Source organism: Lentinus tigrinus (genome assembly GCF_003813185.1).
Source record: "Lentinus tigrinus ALCF2SS1-7 unplaced genomic scaffold L226scaffold_5, whole genome shotgun sequence".
NCBI lineage: Eukaryota > Fungi > Basidiomycota > Agaricomycetes > Polyporales > Polyporaceae > Lentinus > Lentinus tigrinus.
Window position 1 is genome coordinate 279525 of NW_027137914.1, and position 22717 is coordinate 302241.

The 22717-nt window shown below is 51.0% G+C and overlaps 7 protein-coding genes across 7 annotated transcripts; 4 read left to right on the forward strand and 3 right to left on the reverse strand.

Moving 5' to 3' along the window:
- Positions 1-3130: 3130 nt before the first annotated feature.
- Positions 3131-4148, reverse strand: L226DRAFT_520583 (uncharacterized protein; the record flags this gene model as incomplete). Its single annotated transcript, XM_067678650.1, has 3 exons — positions 3131-3364; positions 3423-4052; positions 4113-4148. The coding sequence occupies 3 exons, from the start codon at positions 4146-4148 to the stop codon at positions 3131-3133; spliced, it is 900 nt and encodes a 299-aa protein (XP_067538716.1).
- A 632-nt stretch (positions 4149-4780) lies between these two features.
- L226DRAFT_567828 (uncharacterized protein) lies at positions 4781-5151 on the reverse strand (the record flags this gene model as incomplete). The annotated part of the gene is made up of 3 exons (XM_067684084.1): positions 4781-4822; positions 4881-4996; positions 5070-5151. The coding sequence occupies 3 exons, from the start codon at positions 5149-5151 to the stop codon at positions 4781-4783; spliced, it is 240 nt and encodes a 79-aa protein (XP_067538717.1).
- A 586-nt stretch (positions 5152-5737) lies between these two features.
- On the forward strand, positions 5738-6801 carry L226DRAFT_567829 (WD40 repeat-like protein; the record flags this gene model as incomplete). The annotated part of the gene is made up of 6 exons (XM_067684085.1): positions 5738-5904; positions 5952-5991; positions 6050-6173; positions 6229-6370; positions 6419-6475; positions 6528-6801. 6 exons carry the CDS (start codon positions 5738-5740, stop codon positions 6799-6801), a joined length of 804 nt encoding a protein of 267 aa, XP_067538718.1.
- A 2128-nt stretch (positions 6802-8929) lies between these two features.
- Positions 8930-11473, forward strand: L226DRAFT_520585 (uncharacterized protein; the record flags this gene model as incomplete). The annotated part of the gene is made up of 8 exons (XM_067678651.1): positions 8930-8987; positions 9299-9438; positions 9494-9890; positions 10238-10381; positions 10621-11082; positions 11176-11322; positions 11348-11386; positions 11436-11473. 8 exons carry the CDS (start codon positions 8930-8932, stop codon positions 11471-11473), a joined length of 1425 nt encoding a protein of 474 aa, XP_067538719.1.
- A 200-nt stretch (positions 11474-11673) lies between these two features.
- On the forward strand, positions 11674-12679 carry L226DRAFT_567831 (uncharacterized protein; the record flags this gene model as incomplete). The annotated part of the gene is made up of 3 exons (XM_067684086.1): positions 11674-11988; positions 12095-12148; positions 12206-12679. 3 exons carry the CDS (start codon positions 11674-11676, stop codon positions 12677-12679), a joined length of 843 nt encoding a protein of 280 aa, XP_067538720.1.
- A 1568-nt stretch (positions 12680-14247) lies between these two features.
- L226DRAFT_520587 (uncharacterized protein) lies at positions 14248-16138 on the forward strand (the record flags this gene model as incomplete). The annotated part of the gene is made up of 7 exons (XM_067678652.1): positions 14248-14463; positions 14526-14608; positions 14670-14728; positions 14834-15120; positions 15170-15583; positions 15641-15999; positions 16057-16138. 7 exons carry the CDS (start codon positions 14248-14250, stop codon positions 16136-16138), a joined length of 1500 nt encoding a protein of 499 aa, XP_067538721.1.
- Positions 16139-18694: 2556 nt separating this feature from the next.
- Positions 18695-20558, reverse strand: L226DRAFT_520588 (uncharacterized protein; the record flags this gene model as incomplete). The annotated part of the gene is made up of 7 exons (XM_067678653.1): positions 18695-18931; positions 18994-19175; positions 19252-19280; positions 19322-19436; positions 19666-19959; positions 20005-20188; positions 20403-20558. The coding sequence occupies 7 exons, from the start codon at positions 20556-20558 to the stop codon at positions 18695-18697; spliced, it is 1197 nt and encodes a 398-aa protein (XP_067538722.1).
- Between the last annotated feature and the right edge of the window lie 2159 nt (positions 20559-22717).

Genomic DNA, 22717 nt, shown 5'->3' on the forward strand with positions numbered 1-22717 from the left:
CTGCTCAGATGCTAATGGTCAGGCATAGTGTTATGGCAGGAAAGGAGGATTATGACGAACAAGAGTCCTTGATGCAGGACTAGTGTTTTGTGGCACAAGTTTGGCTGGAAGTGTCGATACACATGTGCAGGCGGGAGAGGTGTCTGGCGAAAGTTGGGCAGTTGACAAGGGAGGCGCGAACTCATGTTCCAATTTCTTGAGGCATCTCTGATCTCTGGATGCTCTTGCCCTGAGGGTAGCGATATCGTGTCTCGCCGATGTGAGCGCGAACAGAGCGATTAAACTCTTGTCAGCGCGCAGTCCTGATTGCCTCACCTGCGCATCCTTCAAGCACTGTCAGTAATTGGAAGTGTGTGATGATGCAGGATACTTACTGTCACCGCGTGCAAGTGCATTACGCGCTGCACGAAGCGTATCCTGGACTTTGACTAGCTTGTTCCTCACATGCTCATCCATTGAAGGCGTGCGTACATTGCCGTTTTCAGCCTAGAAAAGTAGAAAGAGCTCAATAAGTATGAATCCGTATATGCCAGATGACGGGGATGATAACGGGAACTAGGACCAAAACTCACATGCGCGCAGACAAGTTTTGATGCATTATGAAGAAACCCAGCAGCAGATGCGGAGAGTACATCAAGCTCATCTAGGAGGGCTACGTAGAGCTGGCATCCCTCTAAGTTGTCATACGGACTGAACAGATGAGGATTGATGGACAGGGCTGGTGGTTGTGAACAGACCCCCAGTGGTGACATCAGGAAAAAGGCACCCAGTCCCAGGGCACTTTAGGCGCTCCCAGGCTGCCCTAGAGCACTCTGAGGCACTCAGCGCCAGAGAGACGTCAGAGAGGCCTGGGATGCTCTCAGATCAAAGTTTCACTGAAGCCTGGCTCTGAGAGCAACCTGGGTGGCTCTGAGACGTCCTAGATCTCAGCCAGAGCTAGCCAAAGCAATGCAAATTTGCCTTCATTTGAGCCATATTCACACTTTGTTGCACTATCACACCAGTTGAATAGAGAGAACAAATATATATTTGACTAGTAAGCATACAGGAGAGATACAACATGCAATAAGATGACTACAGATACACTACCCTGCCAGATAGAGACATCAATGAAAGAATAAATTCAATAGTGCGCAAGAACTCACCAGCATGATAATGGCATAGGGCAACAAGAGACATTGCACTGCAACATGCATAGTGAGTATAGAGGAACTAATATACGTGATAGGACCACTCACCAGTGGTCCAGACTGAAGGAAGGGAGGAGAGGGGGGGACGTCAGCCTTCTCCCTAGCAGGCATGACGTAGCAACCCTAAAGGGTCGCCCAGGTATCTAGCTAGACATACACATATTAGTATCAGAAGAGCGTAAATGAACAACATACCTTGCTAGAAGAGAGAGAAGGCGAGTTAGTATTGGTTAGTATGTAGACAGGAAGGTGAGCTGTCGCACCTGAGGTCGCCATCCACTCTCACTAGCACCCATCCAGCCCTGTATCCCCTTCTCCTGTCAAGATCAACACATCTATAGGTTAGTAGCGGAGTCCTCACCAACATACATACCTGATGAGATGATCAGTAGAGGCAAAATGAAGGGGACTGAAGAGGGGAGCGTGAAGTACAGTGAGTGAGAGAGGGTGACACCTGCCCCGGGGCTGGTGCCACAAGATAAACAAATACAAATAAACAATGCAGACATGCGAAATATATAGGTACCACAGTCCAATGGACACTCTGTCACTTACTTACTCCCTCTTGTTACTGTACCATATTCGGACACTCTGCATAACAAGCTGTTTCAGCAGAGTAGCCCAAATCAGGCAGTGCTGAAAGCAGGACAGCCAATTTATAAAAGAGTGCACATAGCCAGGGTTGAACCAGTGCCTTCACAAAATTAGCACATGATCTTTACCACTGCACTATAAGTGCTTTATTGTGCAAGCTTTATAATTAACTATATACCCTCTTCTTATAATGTGGACTTGTAGTTTCTTTTCAGTTGTCGCTCTTACAGGGTCCTTACACTACTAGTATCCCATGCACTATATACATTCTAGAACATCCCTTACACAATGGGATTGTTTGTTTGAATGCTGAATGGTGTTTAAAAGCAGAAATAAGTGAAGATATAGCCATGACTTATATGTGTTCATCAGTAGTCCTTGACGTCTCTGAGTGCTCTGGCTGAACCTGGCAAGGCTTGAGCGCTTATTGCCTTAAAAAGCGCCCAAAGAGCGCTAATACAGCACAACACAAATTTCTAAAGACTGAAGAATTCAGGCCATTGAGGAGGCTGGCACAAGTGATAATAGAAGCATATAGATCTGGTTAGTATGGGAAAATTGTTCTTTTAGCTGTGAGTCAAAATTTGCACTCTCAGGTTGTCCCAGATTGCTTCAGAGCAACCTGGAACGACCTGGGGCACCCTGGGAAAAAGGGCTGTGGCCTGAAGCCAAGGTGCTTTTCCTGATGGAGCTGTCACTACCTGAGCTGTCATATGGAGGTAGTTGGTGATCTCGTATCACTGACTCTGGGCTTGAGGAGCATAACACAGTTGGGTTCGCAGTTGCGGTCAGAGTGGGCAAGTGAGGGGGCCGTGGTGATGTGAGTGGCTCGAAAGCGCTCGCAGGGTCCACATCGCGCTCAACAGTGCTCGGGCTGTGCGCAGGACTCCATGTGAGCAAATCCGAGTTCGCCATATCATCTGGATCTAATAGTTGACCTAGGTCAAGAGAGGAGAGGGAGGCGTGGAGCTGATGAACATGAAGGTGTGGTTTCAACGAGAGGAGTAGCAATCAGTCGGCCTCGTGGTCTCGCTTACTATGCTTTGAGCCACCCAAACACACATAATTCAAAGCAAGTGAAGAAGATACAAAGAAATTGATACAAAGAAATTGAACAAGACTACAATGCACACATTCTATCTTATTCAGACAATCCGCTCCCAGCCGATCGTGATCTGTGCAAAGAGTGAGACCTTTGCCCTAAGCAGGATAAGGCTTCGCTGTATGCTCACCTAAACAAAGTCATAGTCTCGGGGAGGGTTGACCAAGATAGTGCAACGACTCCAGGGCCCCCAGTAATTGGACCACTGCGTGACCACACCGTGATTATCATTGTCAGCACAGTATCATACTCCAATGTGATACAGGGTGGGATGATGGTGCGGCTGCCCTCGTGTCACAGAGCAGAGGCCAGTGATCCATCGCATGAGGACCTTGCGCTCATTGTCTTCATTTCCAGAGCGTTGAACAATAGGAGACGCAGTACGCAACATAATCTCTTCAAGTTGAGTGAGAGACCGCATTGATTTCGACCAGGTCGCAGTGTCATTCCATGCGCAGCAAGTGGCGACATGGCAACACTACATATTGAGCTCGATCAGCGAAGGAAACGGACATATCACAGATTGTAGCACTTACAGCAGCGGAAGGTTTCTCCAAGAGCTTGAGCTTCCTCACTGTAGGGCAGCTTGCAATGACACTAGAAAGAATGTTGGGGTCGCCAGCACGGAAGTCTATTGTAAGTGTGCATACGGAGAACAAGCGAAAAGGAATTGCACGGAGTAGCAGCAAGATGCTGCAGGTGTCGTTGGGCAGAGTCATTCCCAACCTGGTGAGTCCAGGTTTGGCGAAATGGGAGACACATGATGCAGGCCTGGAGATACACTTGAGGTGCGGCAGGTCAGTGACGTGAAGAGGACACTCGGGTAGGCCGTGGGCATGACAGGACTCCAGCATGAGGACTGATAGCCTGCTATGGACAGCAAAGAATGCAACTAGTGCATCATGCAGAAGGTTGGTGCAGAAGAAACGGAGGTCCTCGAGGATGACCCCATCTAGGAGGTTGGGAGGGAACGGAGCGGAGAGAAGTAGGTCGAGATCGACGAGATTGGGCACCAGGGTGAGACACCGTCGCAAGGACAGCGATGGAGGAATATGGTCATAAATGACTATTCTGAGGTCTTCTAGTCTCCGTCCTATGTCGGGTTTCGAAGTGGCATGATCACAGAAGGCATTGAGGTGAGCAGATGATGCGATACGCAGGCCGATCTATTGAGGCATATATCTGGTCAGATAGCACCCCCAAACAACGACCTCTGCAAGACATACCTGCACAATGTCATTATGGGATAGGACTAGGGACATTTGGTCATTATGAGAGGCTCAGAGGCTCAGGGTTGGTTGCGAAGAGGGGAGAGGCTTGAGGAGTCCTCGAGACACTGGTTTGTCAGGCATACCCTCAGAACAATGTCCTTTAATAGGGTATCTGGGCTGGGTTCTACGAAGCATGTCTGAAAGGCCTTTGTCATTGTTGAACGTGGACCGTGACGTTGAACAGCGAGAGGAGGAGAGCAACAGGCAGAGTGGACGTGTTGCGTGCAGGCACTCTCACATGCACACCGGGCGCTCTCATGTGCGTGTAGTCCACAGGGGCAGTACAAAGAGGGAAGAGGTGCACGATAAAATCACATTATGACATGAACAATACAATATACATACAAGACGTGGCAGTATACATTCAGTACAAAGAACAAGCGAGACAAGAGCGAGTGGCATAGGAATTGGAGGAATAATTAGAGGGGCAATTGGAGGGGCAAGGCTGTCTACTCAGCCACAACATACTCGGGGGGCACTTGCTGCTCAACCGTCGGGATGGTGCTAACAACGGTCTCCAGCATCTCGTCAATCTCCATACGGCGATTGGCGATGAGCGACTTGGCACCAGCAATGGTGGAAGTGAAACACCAGTAGGAGACGTCATCCTTGAACTTGATGTATCAGTTGAGGCCCTCATAGAAGACGATGGCGGTCAGCTTGGACTGCAATGGGAGTGTGGATGAGCTACAGAAGTATCGTGTGACTGATGTAATTACTCACACTCTCGCTGAAGTCAAAAACGGTCTCATCCCCAATGATGACGCACAAGATCACGTCAGGGGGCTTGGCGCAGAGGGTCTCGGTGACCAGCTCACACACGATGAGGGCAAGGTGAGCTACCGTAGAGGGGAGCATCAGACAATGAGCGACTTACAGGTTTCAGAGGCGCATTGAACAACCATGACCCACACGTGGCATACACGGGCAAGACCATCCACCGAGCAAAGGGTATGGAGAGACTCGAAGTCAACAATGGCTTTCCTGTAGTCATCGCAGAGCTAAGTATCCATGTCAGGATGTGTAGAACAAAGAATAAGACCTACTAGTACAAAGTCATGATGGAAAGATGGTGAGAGGTGACGAGCGGCAGATGGGTGGTCACTTCAAACAAGAGTATGAGACGAGGAGAGGTGGAATGGAGTGGCGGTGGGTGGACGGTCACTTCAAGCAACAGTACGAGACGAGGGAGGAGGATGATAAAACAGGGTGGGCCTCGCAGACCAATACTTATACACAGGACAACAAAGAGATGTTTGTGCACCTTCCATGACATCACGAGGCAGACCATGATATGGCAGCCGTGACTGTGCCATCCTTGCTTAGTTCAAGCTGAGCAGAGTTGGGCAAAGACAAAGTCAGTGTAAGGTTGAAGGGCCAGAGCCGTGGTGGAGGAGAAGAAACGTGTACGTAGGAAGCTCGTGTCGCACTGCCACGCGGCGTTACTCAGGTCGTAGGGCACGTGATCACGGCCCCGGTGCACATCTCGAGCAGTGCCCAGTGGCACACAACCACCACACTCCAAACGTTCAGACCTTGCTTGCTAGCCCAGCATGACCTATCCAACTTTTCGAGGCACTATGGTACTGCACTACCAAGAGCTTTACAAGATGTCAAATGGCCATGTTAGGGGCATCACGAAGGTGGTGTTCAGCCCCGATGGGACGTACCTCGCTTCGAGCGGCTTGGACGGACACATTTGCATATGGAATGTGGAAAGCGGAGAGCTAGGTTATGTTGACTTGAGGTGCTTGCGCTTGCATGGTCCCTCACTGCTCCAGGGCTCATGTGCAGCTTGGCCGATGGACACATCACATGGATGTCGTTCTCCGGGGTATTTCTTGTCTTGCGTGGTCATGTCTGCCCAGTCTCACTCACTGTGATTGTTACAGGACACCATTACCATAGCAGGAATTTTTGCTCAAAGCCATCCGGTTGAATGCTTGGCTCCGAATGATAGTCGACTGGCCTCTGGAGCTGGGCTGCGATTGTCAATCTGGCGGTGGAACTCTAGCAGTAAGTCTTCTTTGGCTCTTTCTCCATCCGTACTTAGAAACCTCGCTTTGTGCAGCTGTGCGTTACATTAAGGAGAGGGAAGTCGATGGGCCTCCGAAAAATTCCCATAACGAAGTGAAGGAGGTCATTGTGAGCAGCATCCATTGGATTCCCTCCCAGCAGTGTCTTGTGGCCACTTATCTGAATCACGGCATCGTGTGAGTCTGCATTAATGCTTATTACAACCCTTTACTGATGTTGCGCAGCATCTACGATCACTCTACATGGCTGAGAATCTGTACATTTCCGCTGAATGGTCTCATGTACGTGTATGCTGCATTTGGTAGCAATATATCTCCCTCATTGCTGCTGCAGTGCTTCCGCAAGCGTATTGGACGACGGCACTCTCATTGCAGTATTGAATGTCGACCATGGTTTCGATGTTTATTCACTGGCATCCGGTGATCCTGTTTGCACTGTTGAACACACGATCCGCCAGAAGGTGCCCACTCCTGCAATCTGGATTCATGGAGGATTTGCATTGCTAGGGGGCACTACGTCAGGTTGGCTAACTGTGTGGGATATTGTCGGTTTCCTTGAGCGACAGAAACACGACATTGACGACTCGGCCTTGGTGCGCGTTTTGTAAGAGCTGCCTGTCCCCAAGCAAGCCGAGGCTCTCGCTATTGCCGTAAGACTCAACTTCATGACTATATGCGCTCTGCTTTCCTGATATGATTTCTACAGACTCACTATCCCATAGAGAAGAATGAATTTCTTATTGCCGCCGGTATCATGAACGTCGACAGTCCCTCGCCATGCATTGTATGGAAGACTGTAGATCAGGATCTTCGTGAGCACATTGTCTGGTTCCCGGGGACTGCTGTCTTATCTCGATTACCATATATAGGTTAAGCACACATTCCAAGCGAAGATCTCCAATCTGTGATGACTGGGAGCGCATACATGTGGACCTGGACCTACCTCTTCTACATTGGAGTGTCTATCTGTGTGATCACGGTCTTCATTTCCTGGTCACCCGCCACCATTCACGACCTATGATCCCACATATTGTTGTCCTCTCATGTTTCATCAATTCTATGTGTGACGGAGCTGCGTGTTCGTGGTGTGGAACGAGCTGCAAGGACAACGACACACAATAAATGTAAGTTCTGCTTTCATTGCCTATCAATTGCGAATGGTTGCACATTTTGGAAGATCTTTGATGATTCCCAGCTTTGTCGCCTTGGAGTGGCAAGGCGCACTGACACAGGCAACGACCATCTCTGACGCGCCCTCTACTCACATCTCCCCACCATCCCGAACCATTCGCTGTCCTCACTCAACCATTAGTAACTATCCATGGCATTCTGTCACATCCCGTGCCCAAGTCCGCCCTGCCGCCCCTCCGACACAACCCCGACCCGACTACCCCTGAACTCTGCCCCTTTCCCGGCTAATACTTCACCACCCCTGCTCCTTTCCCTCCTGCCTTATCCGGACTTCCACCCGGTGTTGAGCACCGCCGTTCTTCCTTGCGAGCGCACCCTCTTCTTTTTCCTTTACGGGGCCATTCTGCACAGCGAGCGGGGTCCTGCTCTCAGGAGGGGGCTCCGTCGCTGCGGCGGCGTCGTCGGCGAGGGCAGCGCCGTCCCTCTTGTTATCGGCAGATCCTTATCTCACGTGGGGCTCGGGCGAGGGCGGCAGCCACAATCACGCGCCGCTGACCGGTTTCATTGGGTCGCCGAGGGTGTTGCCCTAGCGCCGCAGGTACATAGACTAGAGAGAGTAGCCAGCGAGAAATGGGAGGTCACTTCACCCCACAGAGCTAAGATCTCGAGAGAAAAAGCCTGTCGCCGCTTGTCCAAATTCATCGCCGCTTTACACTTCTCCCTCGCCGCCGTTTGGTTTAACATCGCCGTTCGCCGTTGCCGATATGTTTCACTCGTCGAAATTGCTTGTTCCACCGTCTGCCGCCGCCACCTTCACCGACGTCGCCAAGTCCTCGCCGATTGAACACCGCTCCCCGCTTGGCCGCGCAGTTAACAAAGGGAACCAGAAAGCACCTCTCGCACAAACAGCATAGACTTTGGGTGTTTAGGTGGGTTGTTTCATCCTGCTTGGCCCCGTAGTCGACGCATCACCGGACTCCGATCACCCCCGACCCCCGCTCTGTCATCCGATTGTACTATGACATTTGTATCTGCCGCCTATACTTACTAGTCCAGTTTATTTGCTTCCGCTCCATCATCTCCACAGTCCGCCTCCTGTCTCTACTCCTATCGGGCTCCTATCGGACATTCGGACTTTCGTATATAAACCCTACCTTACAGTTGCATAGTTCTTCAGTTCTGATATCTTGTTTACCCTCTCGACTACTCAGCACTCAATCTATCTGACTTCTCTGCCAACCTTCGTCTGATCTCCGTCCGACCTTCCGACCGGACCTCCGACCTCCGACCTCCGACTTCTGTTCTCGTCTCTGTTCCTAACTCTCTGCTTGACTCTCTTATTCGTAGCTTGCTCCGGTATAAACTCCGGAGCCTCTTGTCAGACTTTCGCAAATTGAAGACATCGACGACTCTTCGGGTGTTGGTCAATAACTTCGCCAAAGTCTTCATTCCCGCGCACCATTGGACTTTGGACTTCGGACTTCCCTTCGGAGTTCGACTTGTGCGCATAGTCCTAACACATTCAGAGAGCATGCTGAGTACTGCTTCGAGGCTGTCCTCAAGAAAGCGGTATCTGGTCTGACCTTCTTGGACTTTGACTCACCTATGCCACTCAATCACGGTCGCATCCAGGTGCCTCTCATCTTGAGAGAATTCGGCGATCGTAAGCCCAAGTAAGCATTTCATCCCCTGGCTTCTTGAATGCATACTGAACAGTCTCGTAGCGTGAAGCTTGACATGGACAGCGACGCACTTTGGTCGTGACCACGTTCTTCCAGACAGTCCATCTCAGAAGCCTCCACCACCCCGACAGCACGTAATATCTCTTCGCGCACCCCGACCCCAGCCACCTCCTATGCATCGACTACCCCCCCATCCTCGCGTTGTAGCACTCCCGGTCCCTACCGTCCGCTGCCCTCTGCCAGTCGACCGACCATGCTGTCATTATCGCATGCTTCCGACTTCGTTAGCGAGGCAACTCAAGCTGGGCTAGCACCCGCACATTGGCGTGCATAGCAGCGAAGAACAAGCAACGCAACACCACAGATGATCTGGTACCTGAGGCAAAGCACAGGACTTCTGATGAAGTTGCTCTGCCTTCTTTGGACCCCTATGTGAGTCACTTCCTACGATGCAGATATGCGAAGATAAGATGATGTATTCCCATAGAAATATGAGCGGTCAGAGTATCCATATGCACAAACACAACAGGAGAAGGCTACTGAACGGAAGGGCAAAGTGAAGGCTAAACCCGAGCTCCAAGAGAACAGGTGGTGGCACATCAAACTGGGGAAGAAGGATCCCTGGCCCATCACGAAGCAGGCACTGGCATATCTGCCTGACCTTACTGCACATCTGAAGCTGCATTACGGTGACTTGTTCTATCACCGATCTATCCACGGCATCCAGCTCTGGCTGTGGTCGGAGACCACCAGCACAGCTGGCGAGTGGCAGCCTGTCCTTCTAGGCATCGAGCAGGATATCGACGACAGGCTTCTCTCCCTTACGCCTGGACTGAAGCCATCTTGGACCCTCAAGGAGTGGAGCTGCAGGTCGAAGGTGACAGGTACGTTTAGAAGCACCACCTGAAAACCAATTCAGCTGACGGCAAATATACGACAGTGGAAGTCTTCATACTGGGTCAATAGCAGATATCTCGAGCTGTCCGTACTTGTAGTATATGAATGAATGATTCGCGTCGACATTGTTTCTACTGTGATCAAAAATTCAGCACGACTTGACAGAATCAAACTTGGAACTGTCAAGAGAAATACCGGCGTGCCTTAACCAATAAGCCAACAAGCCTTAACATGTATATTGATTTATTTTGATGTATACATATGCACAACCTTGAGATGTGGCTCGGGCTTCGCGCTCGTCTACTTTGTCCTGAACTCCACTTCCAATTGCTAGCTCTCACACATACTCACTGCAACGGCTGGCTCTCTCACCTTCGGCTCCCTCACAAGGCTCGGAGTACCTCCCATATGGCGCAGACTGAAAGCGAGCACTTCACCCAGTTCAATCCCAAATGGTTTGCAAATGACGCACCTACTGGTTCATGATGGTGTGGCAGCTACCTGGTGCACTGTTGCTCAATGTTTTTTGTAAAGCCCACAAGCAAGTTAGGTGGCAGGACGGCTCACCAGCACCTATGCTCCCAACTCATCCCTCGTCGCCAAAGGTTCCTTCTGCCACTTCCTACCTGAACACTTCCCCTCGGTCATCCCGAAGGATCACAGACAATCTCTGCAGGCGTGTGGACTGACTTGCCTCTTGGCTTGTCCTGATGATAGTGGTATCATACCTCCTAGTTTGGGATGGATGGGTCACCATAGTTGTGCTTGAATTGTCAGCACGAAGTGCGCACTTCGCATCTCTATCCCAGCGGTTCATCTCCATCTCCCCGCTCCCTTTGTATTCCCTATCTCCCCAAATTCGGCAGTACATCAATAACCAACTCACTCTCCGAGCTCGAGGACTGGTGCTCCTCTGCGACTTTGCCCTATCAGTAGATGGTGCATTCATCTCTCGAGAGCTCACTTCTACTGATGACCATTCAGACCCGAGCGTTGTCTTGAGAGAGAACGTTCGCATAGGTGACTGTTGGCACATCACGCATACCCATGGACAGGTGGGAATTGCTCTCCCTGACTTCATCTACCCCATCAATGTCAGCATTGACCACATCCCGGCTGAGCTCGCCATTGAGCCAGGTCAGGCTCCACATAGGATGGTCTTGTGGGGTGTTGTCGATGGTGATCGCAACACAGCTCTTCACCACCAATTCTCAAGGAACCTGTGAGCCGACCTGACTATTGGACATCTGGTGCCTCCGATCATCTTCAAAGGCGAGGCAGAGATTTTCATAGTCCTCTCTGAGTTCAAATACAACATCTATCAGCCTGCCCTTGTTCAGACTTTCCCCATTCGTCCCATCGTCAGACAACTCAACATCGACTTTGGCCAAGTTGTTCTGGAGATTCTTGATAATTGGGGTGCGAGCAGTACTTGTCTATACAGGGTGCGCGTTCATGGCGAGAAGTCAGCTGGAGATTCGTAGTAAGTCTCTACTTGTCTCTCATGACTCATGCTCATTTGTGTTCTGCAGCTGAAATACGTACTGTCATCTTGGAGCTTGTAGACTAGGGTATCTGTATATCATGCACTTTCTCGCACACGATAGAGCTTTGATTCATTATGTCACAATGAAGAAGCCAGTGAAAGCATCATATGTGTGCCTACATGTGTCTGTCCATGCGCCACTCGCTTTGGTCGAGCGGCCTTTGACGGCAGATGCGCATCACAGCCTATATAGTGGCTTTGGAGCATGGTTCCTCACACCAACCATGAGCTGCTCAGAACTCAGTCCACCCACCGATACCCCTGCAGCTCCTCCAGAGAGCCTTGTACCTCTTGATACACAACCCTCTGCACACGAATCGCCAGACGGTGTTGAAATTGCTTCCCCTTCTGCTGCCCTGGTCGCACAGCCTGAGCCACTCATGAGCCCGGTGCCTGACAACAATAACATAGCCACTCTGACCCTCGTTCCTGTAGCCAACAGCAGCATCTCAGTATCACCACCACCAAGTGTGCTGAGGAAGCGGCTGATGGCCCAGCCCAAGGTCATCAACACGAAGAATACCAAGACGCACCTTCTTGTAAGCACGCACATGAATTGCCATTTATTCGCTGCTAATATTCGCATAGGGTTGGACCCAGCCTCTACAACTCAGGCCAGTTATACTCAAGTCATGAATCAGAAAGGGGAGTCACTGCCACCAGCAAGATAGTATCAAGATGAATATTCCCAACAAAGAGGTGAGCCCATTGGTACGTCCAGGCATGCCTGCATGCTCATTTCTACCTCATGATTAGCAGAGTGTGGCTGTGGCCACCTTCTGGAAACCCTTCGGGCAAGACCCTCTACCCCCAGAGGAATTGGAAGCTGCCCAAACGGTGGCTGGACAGCCGTTACAGTTCAGCCTCGGAGAATACCCTGTCCCCTCCGACGCTGGACAGCTGTTGCAGTTCAACTTCGCGCAAGACCCTATATCCTCTCGGGAATCAGAAACTGCCCAAGCTGCTGCTGAACAACTGTCAAGTTTCAATTTTGGTGGTGACACCATGCTGGTTGACGACACATCTCTGGACGATCCATATTATATGTTTGCGCCAATTGCCTCCACTGGAGCACATCCTATTGCGCTGCTTCCAGACCATCCTCCTCCCTCTTCGCCCATTCGTGCCCCTGTGAATCCTGCAAAGACCACGGAGTATCCAGTGCCTTCGCATCTTCAGGCTTCAAAGCGACCCAAGCAGATCTGTTCTTCTGTACCCGCCCAATATTGACAAACTCCTGTTGCGCAGAACAGCTGGGCTTCTTGTGGTCCTGTCTCTTCTCAGCATCCAGTCGACGCTGTCCATTACCCTGTGCTCTCACAACAGCCCCAGTCACGCATTGTGTCTCATAATGCACCTCACGACCAACAACAGCTCCACCCTAACCTCACGAGACAATTCGCTTTATGGCAGTTGGTTGGATCAACAGGATTCCCCAAATGTCAGGCTCACACGGTCAACATCAAGTTGACGCAACACCTCATGCAAGAGATTCCCGGGAGCTATCCGTCCGGTCAAACGGCTGGAGAATATGTCCATGATAATCTGATGCACGCATCCGTTCATGATGGCTTTAAAATGCCATCCCACACTCGCGCTTCTCCGTCCTCCACACCCGCTCATGACGGCTTTGGAATGCAGTTCCAAGCTCGCGCTCCTCTGTCCCTCACGGCACCGTCTGTGCAGACCTTCATGGATAGTCCGCATCATGATGCGTTCAGCGCATATCTGTGTGCACCTCTGACTCCTCGTGAGAACCCCAGCAACCATCCATCTGAGTCACTTCAGGCTGGTGAGATTCATCACCATCAGTATGCTCAGCAGGCTTGTGACAGCTACGGAACGCAGTTCGTGGATCGGTCGCAAGCGGTGTCCTCGACACCGACAGTCACTCACGCCGCTCATTGTGGGTTCAGTGTGCATGCATGTCCAGACCCTCGGGCTCCTCCGCAACCTCCCGTAGCACCTACAGCACCGCCCGAAGCACCCGCAATGCAGCCTGCTCAAGCTATGCTTCAATTGTGGCAGAGCCTTGGTGTTCAAGATCGACTGGTGTTGATGTTGCAACTCAGTCTTCGTGCTGAGAATAATGAACCTAGTGATGGAGGGTCCAGTCACAGGACCGGTCAACAACCATGACTGAACCGCAAACCGTAGCAAAAAGAACCAGACCTTAACTGGAAAGTTATCGGTCCAGTTATGGTCCAGTTATCAGTCATACTTCATGGGCTAGCGAGTAATAACCGATGGAACCGGTCACAACCGGTCAATAACTGAAGTGCCGCTAAGGGGGATTGAACCAGCACCCATGCCAAAATTTCCTTCCTACCCGACACTAAACCAACTGAGTCATTAAAGCTTGTATGTATATGGCTTCAAACAGGCAATAAGACGTCTAATCTAGTCTTATCATGTAGTTATCTTATCTACTTGTGGCGCCTATAACCAGTGCCTTTAGTAAAGCTACTTCAGATGCACTGTTTGGCTCAGCTGTTGCGTTGCCTCCGGCTCTGCTGTCGCTCCAGAGGTTTTGAGTTCAATTCCCACTTGTAGAAAACCTCAATCAATGTGCCTAGTGATTGTTTATAGTCAGTATCAGTAGACAATGTAATGTCACATGATTTCGAGTTAATGACCAGTTTAAACCAATAACTGGACCGCAGTTACGGTCCAGTTATGAATTGTTCAGTTAAGGTGTAATATAACTGGACCAGTAAAGTGGACCGGTCAGGTTGCGGTCCTCGGTTCGACCCTTTGGGGGTCAAAAAACTGGACTTGACCGGACCCTCTACCACTAAATGAACCTGCCCATGGGCTCAACACTCTCCCCCCAGGAACTCCGCCGTACGGCTCCCCAGCCCCAGGATTTCTTTGCAGTTGTGGAGGATAGCAACATGGACGGTGAAGCGGACACAATTGAGACTAGCTGGCCTCCTCTACAGCCAAGTACATCAGCTACAGGAGACAGACACTCAACGTGTGGGCTGGAGACACCAGTTTCTGTCACTGCTCAGGTACTACACTATTATGCTGCTCAGATAGCATCTCAGAGAGCTGATAGCGAGACACCCCACAGAAACAGAGGGCCCATTTGACAGTCACTCTGATGCATCGCATGGACGGCATCGAGCAGTCATTGGGTACCCAAGCCCGAGTGCAGTAAGTTGTCCCTAATTATCTCCAATGAAAGGTTCCTTGGTACTCATCTTTTCGCATGCAGATCGGACCTGCTGGATGGCGTGAACGAACTCAAGGACAAGCTCGGAGCCCTTGCTCTAGGTGCTCCGCAAACCCCACAGAAGTCCTCCAAAATCAGCTCTCTGAATGCCCGGTGGGGTGGACATTCATCGAAGTCGAAGATTGCGTGCACTGCGCTTGCCTGAGTCGCCGAACACGAGGACTTCACACAGGAACTACTTGCAGTTAGTTCGGACAAGGAAGACCACGAAGTGATGGATGCGACTCCCTCTAGACCCAGCCAGAGCAAACTGAAGGCTACAACGTCCAACCGGAAGGCCAGTGCATCCACCGCACGTCCGATTGTCTCGCCCAATGGCTGGAGTATGCCATACATTCCTCCGATGTCGCTGGACAATGAAGAAGTGATGGTAGAGAATATGTCCACTTCTCAGGCTGCAAATGCCGAGAAGACATTCATCAACCGGCTACAGGTGAGATATAATGGTTTCAGCCACAATCCCAACCTAACACTCTTAACAGGACCCTGTACGCTCTCACATGCTGTGGCTTCTCAGCTGCAGAGAGCTTAAAGAGATTGGGGAGAAATGTCCAACCTTGACCAATGAGGAACTGGCTGAATACGAAGCCACCAAGGGGAACTACTTCACCCGGCAGAACTTCCATATTGATTTCAAACGTGGTTGGGTCAAGTGCGCATATAACTGTGATGCCAGATCGTTCTTTTGCCATCACTTCCTCGAGTCCATGGCTGGTGGTTCCTACAGAAGCCCTCCTATACCCTCATGGTTCTTCACAATGGACCAAGTCGGCGGCACATTGGACAGTCACATGGATCATGCTCATGCTGTTTGGCGTCAGCATGCTAATCCACCCAGTGCAGCTCAGATTGCTGCGTGTGTCAGGCAGAAGCAGATCAACAGTCATTGGAAGATGGTTAGTTCTCATCTTAACAGACAAAAGAATGCATTCTAAATACCCTGTTTTTCGCAGTTGTATGTGCAGCGCTCTTGGGTCATAGCAATCTATGCTCTAGAAGAATATTACCTGCTCTTCTCGAAGCTGGTCGTCATCCACCTCAGTGGCGATGAAGCTGACGGTCCTGAGGGATGGCTCACATTGAAGTACATCATCATCGAGGCGGCATGGCAAAGCAAACTTATCAAGACCTTCTTCCGTACATTGGATTGGCGCTACATCGAAGATTGGATGAACAGTCTACAAAATCACGGTGGCCGTGGTCCGCGCACGTGCATCACCAAAGATGGGGCTGAAGTGGTGGACTCTGAAGCCCCTGTGGGGCTGTGGCATAATTGCAACAGCAATGATTGGCTTGCCACGAAGCTGTCGTGGTTCGTTCGCGACTTGTAGATCATCGACACTGACTACGACTTCAAGATTGACTTCAGCAAGGGATGTGCAGCACTCGAGGAGGCGAAGGAAGTCCATGACGCAATGCTGAAGGCTGCCGGTATCGACGACATCGAGTAGCTACGCTGTTGGCATATGTATTCGAGAGACTGACTTATACTACACGTTGTGTTGCTCATTGTCCAGCAGGGTTAGTGATCTCATTGTCTACAGTCACTGTTCAGGTGCGTCCACTTCACCAATTGTTTGGACTCACCACGCCTTGCAGAAGGTTTCTTGAGGTCAGTCTAATGACTATTTACACCCTCGACAAGCTTCTTCACCTCCTCTGTGACTGGTCAGACAACATAGACCTTCTCAGCATCCGGCTTACTTGGGAGGGACAGAGAATTGCTGCTCGGAAGGACCTACACAAGCTACTGGATGACCTCTGTGCCTTCCTGTCTACTCGCCCCAACAGTCGCCAGGCCTTTCGAGTTGTCTTGGGGTTCGATGCCTGGCCTTTCTCTCGGCGCACGGCATAAGCTAGTGGAAGCATCGTCCCAGGAGGCAGGGGGAACACGTTGAAATGGTATGTTCAGTGCTCACTCACTCATATACACACGCTAAGACATGCAGAACTACAGGTGGTGTACTACAGGTAATGCGCAGCAGGGAGCCTGGAGGAGAATGTAAGCTAGCGCTGCGCCCATCCAGCCAAATTTACGCACTTAGGCTCATTGGATAGAGGCTGCGTGCGCGGTTCTAGGATAACTATTTGTGTAGCATAGCGTTGGGAACTGGCGGCGCTACATCCAAGTCAGTATCCATATCAGGTGCCATGCAGTACAGCAAATAGCGGAATCAGTATTTTACCTCACAACAGCGCAATAGCTGCGATCTGTTCGCTCTGATAGCGCGAAAAGAATGCAAAAAACGCGAGAGAAAACGGTTTGGAAACGAGCAAGCTACAGCCCCGGAAAATACCCCTGTATGCTGCCAGGAGTGAAGGATTACCATATTGGGCAGGAGGCCGGTGGCTGCACAATAGATGCCCTAAATTGATGCGCCGGAAGCCTGGGAAAGATGAGATTAGGCTGTTATCTATTGAGATAACAACCACTGGAGGCTAATCTATGCCCACGCTCAAGTACAACCCGAGCTACAAGATTTGGGCCTACTGGACCCTGCTGCAGCCTGTATGGGCTAAATCGGGCAGCCCACGCTCAACTACAATCCAGGCTACAAGGTCTAGACCCGCCGGACCCAGCTGCAGCCTGTACAGGCTAAATCAGGTAACCCACGCTCAACTACAATCTGAGCTACAAGACCCAGGATCTTGGTACCATCATTGATGTCTATCAGATCTGTATGATTTAGATCGGTGTCTTACAGCTGTTACAAAGCTTCTACAAGGCCCTTCCAGGCTGTATTACAAAATCTACTACAAGGTGTCTACGTCTCCTTAGTTGGGTACTACAATTGTAGTACAAGCACTGTCTTGTACTACAAGGCTGGGCTACTACAATGCCCCTCCTTGTAGCTCTAGCTTGTAGTAGAAATCCCCCACATTTTGCACAACAGAATTGACACTTTGTGGGCCATTGTACTACAAGCTTGGATACCACAGGTGACTCTTCAAGGCTCTGCAGATGCTATCGGCACTGGAGTTCAACTGGAACTGGGGGGGCCCACGTAGGTGAGTTAACAGACTCTCGCGTGCGTTGGGAGAGTATGCGTCAAGCAGCGGCAGCGCAGAGAAGGCACTGCAGTGCAGTGTACTGCGATAACTTCTCCCAACTACTTCTTCTCACATTCTCTCCCAGCGCACTTTGTGAACTCTCCATCCTCTGACCATCATCCCCCTTGCATCACATCCCCGGCACCAGATACAGAATGGTGGCGCTAGGTGCAGAACACATGCAGGTATGTGTCAGTTACTGTATAGCTGGTGGCAAGGGTACTCATATGATATGTCGCAGGTGTTTGAGTCGATCTTTCTATGCAATGGGGGGCGGCAACCCAAGATTCATTAGAAGTAATTCACTAAGGTATGTGCTATGTTTTTGAGCAGCGGTGGTGTATGGTGCTATGTTACAACTCAAAATATGTAGGCTATGGCCGCTGCCAGCTTCAACTACATCCCCTGCGGGGGATCTGGACGTGTCTTCACTCGAACGATGGATAATGGGGACATCTTGGCAATGAGGCTTCATAAAGTACGACGGTATGCACAACCATACTAAAACGATTTGGCTAATGCGCTTCTTAGCCTCACCCTAAGGAAAGCCAATGGCTCATGGCTGCCATCCAGTCGAGGTGAGGGCAAATGTAGGGCTCTGCAGGGGTGAACCCTGGGGTGTCTGGACGTCTACCCCCACCCTTACCCTTGAAAACCCTCCACCCTCAGTCAAGGGTGGAGGGTTTTTGAGGGTGTTGCAGGAGGGTGTTGAAGGGTGAAGGGTTTTATCAAGGGTATGATAGATTGTAGGCCAGAATGACCCTCATAGGATATTTATACTGATTGTACATCTATATATAGCAAAAGAAAAGCCTAGCTAATAGTAATCACTCATATATTACATCAATAAGTACCTCATTTTATATCAATCTACCGGCATCAAGCATATAGGCACACCCTTGAGGGTGAGCTGAGGGTGCCAAGGGTTAAGAGATCAGGACCCCCACCCCTACCCTCTAGGCACCCTTACCCCCAACCCTTGAGGGTGGCCCATACCCCTGCAGGGCACTAGGCAAATGCGATGTTGTCGGATGTGTCTGACTGGCCTTGGCAGCCTGGCGAACAGGTTGAATGAGCACTTTGACTTGGAGAATGAATTGTTTCCGCCCCCTCCTCAGGAGGAGGAGCAGTGATTGCGTAGATTTCATGGTGTACTGGACAACAATTGATACCTTCTTGTGATATGTCACCACCTTGGGTGTCTCGTAATATCGCAATCTTGATCAATCTGATATGGTAACATTTTTTTTCCCACCCCAACTAATAGCGCTTTGACCTCCAAACATTCCTGGCCGTTGTCCTCAGCTACCGCAGCTTGACTCTCCTCACTTCCCATCCCTTCTGCTCTGTCTATGCTTGACCACCTCGGGATAGCTGCCTTGCGCCATTTGACCACGTCACACGGGATGGAGGGATACCAATGAAGAGTGGTGGGACCTGTCAAATAGTCTTTTTATATTCAGTTTTTATATTCAGTACACACACACACACACACACACACACACACACACACTCTCTCTCTCTCTCTCTCTCTCTCTTTCTCTGTTCGCACTCAAAAGCAAGAAGACATCCCCCCCACATACCTCAAGCTGCTCGCGCCTTTTTGAGTCATCGGCCGAGCCCACCCTCCTCCCGTCCGTATGCCAATGCTTCTCCAGTCAGCCAGCTCCATCTCTGGGGCACACGCGGGGAAGGCAGCTGGCGACACGAAGAGCGTGCCGCCGTCGATTGCGAAGCACTCTCAGCTGCCTGTGTCCTCCATCCAGCTGGAGGCGTGCAGCATGATGTGCCTAGAGAGCGGTGCGACGTGTACTTTGCACGTCCAGCTGCCACCATCAATACACTCCACGGAGTGTTCACCCCAGCATCAGGTGAGCACCACTGAAAGAGGCCCTGAGCATGTCGCGATTACATGAGCTGAGATAACCTTCCTCTTCCACTGCCTCCTCTCCACTTGTCCTCTCCTTGTTGTTGTGAACGGCATCGCTGACCCCGACTATGATGATGAAGACCATTCTCCCTGCCCAGCCGCAGAATCCTCCACAGTGTCCTCCTTCCAACACCCGCTCTCTGCACCGCTCCAACTCCGCATCCTTGTTGTGGTCATTCACAACAGTCTCCCTGCCCTCGTTTGATGGATTCCAGCCCTGCTGCCGCCATCGGGCACCCGTGGCAACTGCCCCTTGTCTCGCTGCTTGCGCCGAGAGAGAGGGCATGCGACCTACCCACAGCAATCAGCAAATCTCCTCTACTCGCTGGCCCTCACTCTCAGACAGTCCGAGTTGTCCTCGCAGCTCCCTTTGTCGCCATACAATACATACCTCCCATACCAGTGCTTTACTTCCGCCAAGTCTCAGGAGGCCCCTGCTCCGGACAGCCGCAAAAAGTGTCACCAGACGCGCTATCATCTCGACGTTGGCGCGTATGGCATGCGAAGCGTTGGTGCGGACCTGTCATTGCAGGGCGCGACAGACATGGACAGTTTGATGTTAGGTTAGAGCCTTGTCCGGAGGAGCTCCACCGCGCAGTGCAGGTCAGTGAGGACGCATATTTTGTTCGGGACAACACCATGGGTGTCGCAGACGGTGTGGGTGGGTGGTCTAGGCTACGGCAGACAGATAGGCGATACGACGTAAGAATGCTACAATTTCCACAGGTTGACACCTTTTCGCAGCCCATAGTATCGACCCATTGCCAAGCGCCATGTTCGCGCGACAGCTGATGCATGCGAGGGCTCCCCGACAGCCTTTGTCGCGATCCTGGAGCACTGTCATCACGACTGCCAAAGTCTGCAGCCCCATTCATCCCCACAGCACTCATGGCCGCCCGGAGAGCATTGATGCATGGGAGAGCCTATGCGGCCCGACTGAGCGAGTTGGGTGAGTACACATATCTTGCTGAGCACCACCAGAAGCACATCAGTTCACGGCATGGAGGCCGATTGTGCGCGGCAGTTATCATTGTGGGCCCACCGGGTGTGTCTAGGGAGCACCTTTAGCTCTTGGATGAGCCTATTTGCGCACAGCCGAGCACAGCTGGGGATGCCCTCGGTGCTCGGCCGGAGATGCCCTCGGTGCTCAGCCATGCACGTTTGGAGCACGCTTGGGCTGCTGGGTGAGTACGCCTGTGCACGCTGAGCTCAGCCATGTGCACACTGGTACAGCCGATTTTGCTCAGCTGGGGCTATTGGTAGACTGCCATATGCCTTAAGACCTTGCTTTGTGCACGTACCGAGCTCGGCCACATGCAAAGCCATCACCACGTGACTCTCGACGCTCGCTGTGGCATTCATGTTGGTGTGACGGCCGTGTACGCCTGTGCACTTTGAGAGTGTGCTCGCGCTTCAGTGAGCTCAGCTGTGCTCTATTGAGCCCTCGTGTACACATCAGCGACTTCTTGTGCTCTTCCGTGTTTTCTCGTGCACTGCCATGCACTTGCGTGCACACTCATGCACTTCATTGGTCAGACTGTTTGCATGTCCTGCAGTGTGACATCAAATATGTCACTCAGCTGTCCCAGAAATGTCTTCAGCAGGGACATATTCCATGTGTCCTGCCTCACGACACAGTTGTAACACATTTCCTGTCATAGTTTGCGACCTGTTTGTGACATGCCATGCTTATTTCCTTTGTCCCGACAGGTACTCAGTCATGCCGGTGTCATCTCAAAGGATACATTCTTTCATGTCAGTCTCTTTGACATGTCCAAGACAGGCCTCCTTTCACTTTACTCTCAGTTTACACGACAGCTTTGCTTTCCTCTCACAAGACTTATCGACCGTTCATGTATTTTGACTTGCGAGATATACACTCTATAAGTACTACCTGTCTCGACAATATCCCATAGTTATCCTGCGCTTTGACTCGCTTTGCGCCTCAGACCTGTCGTGTTTGTGTCTTCGTCTGTGACGCTACAAAATGCCACTTTCCATGTCTTGCCGAAAGATGTCGCTATGACATCTGATATGTCCCGGCTTTGGACATGGTTGAGACGTGGTCAAGACAGGAAGGTTTTCACATATATGTCTCAAGGCTGTCAGGGGTCCCAGAATTCTGGGATGCATGCCATCATTTTGGCGTGGCTATATGTACGTTATGTGGGTTGCTGTGATTGAGCCTCACTAAAATCCGTCCAGGTCAGAACGGTCTGGTAGTTGCTTCGTTTTGTGGCCTGAGGTGGCATGGAGGTTTTTCGCCGACTGCATGCCCAGGCCAGCAGCCCAAGCCATGGTCCTACTGATTTGTTGTCATCTGCTATCCCTGTGCAATGATCGAGGGAAGTGCAGTTGTCAGCTTTGGGGCTTTACCGGGCAGAAAGTTCTTCTATATGCCACCGGAGCTCATTGATCCCTGGTATGTCGCTACTACCCAAGACTCGTTTTGCACTGGCTAATCATCAGCTTCATTAGGCATGACAACAAGCCGATTGAGACAAACATTGTGAACTGAATCCACTCTGGCCTCTACCTCACCTCATTGGCTGGATTTCTGCAGTACTATTACTGTGCCCTTTGTCAGATTGCATATCACTTCAACCAACAAGTTCCCAACAAGCACAGGCTTCTGTCACATCCGGTGCCCAAGTCCATCCTGTCGCCCCTCCAACACAACCCCGACCTGACTACCCCTGAACTCCGCCCCTTTCCCGGCTAATACTTCATCACCCCTGCTCCTTTTCCTCCTGCCTTATCTGGACTTCCGCCCGGACTCCGATCACTCCTGACCCCCGCTCTGTCATCTGATCATATTATAACATCTGTATCCGCCGCCTATACTTACTAGTCCAGTTTATTTGCTTCCGCTCCGTCATCTCCGCAGTCCGCCTCCTGTCTCTACTCCTATCGGACATTTGGACTTTTGTATATAAATCCTACTTTACAGTCGCATAGTTCTTCAGTTCTGATATCTCGTTTACCCTCTCGACTACTCAGCAACTCAATCTATCTGACTTCTCTGCCAACCTCCGTCTGATCTCCGTCT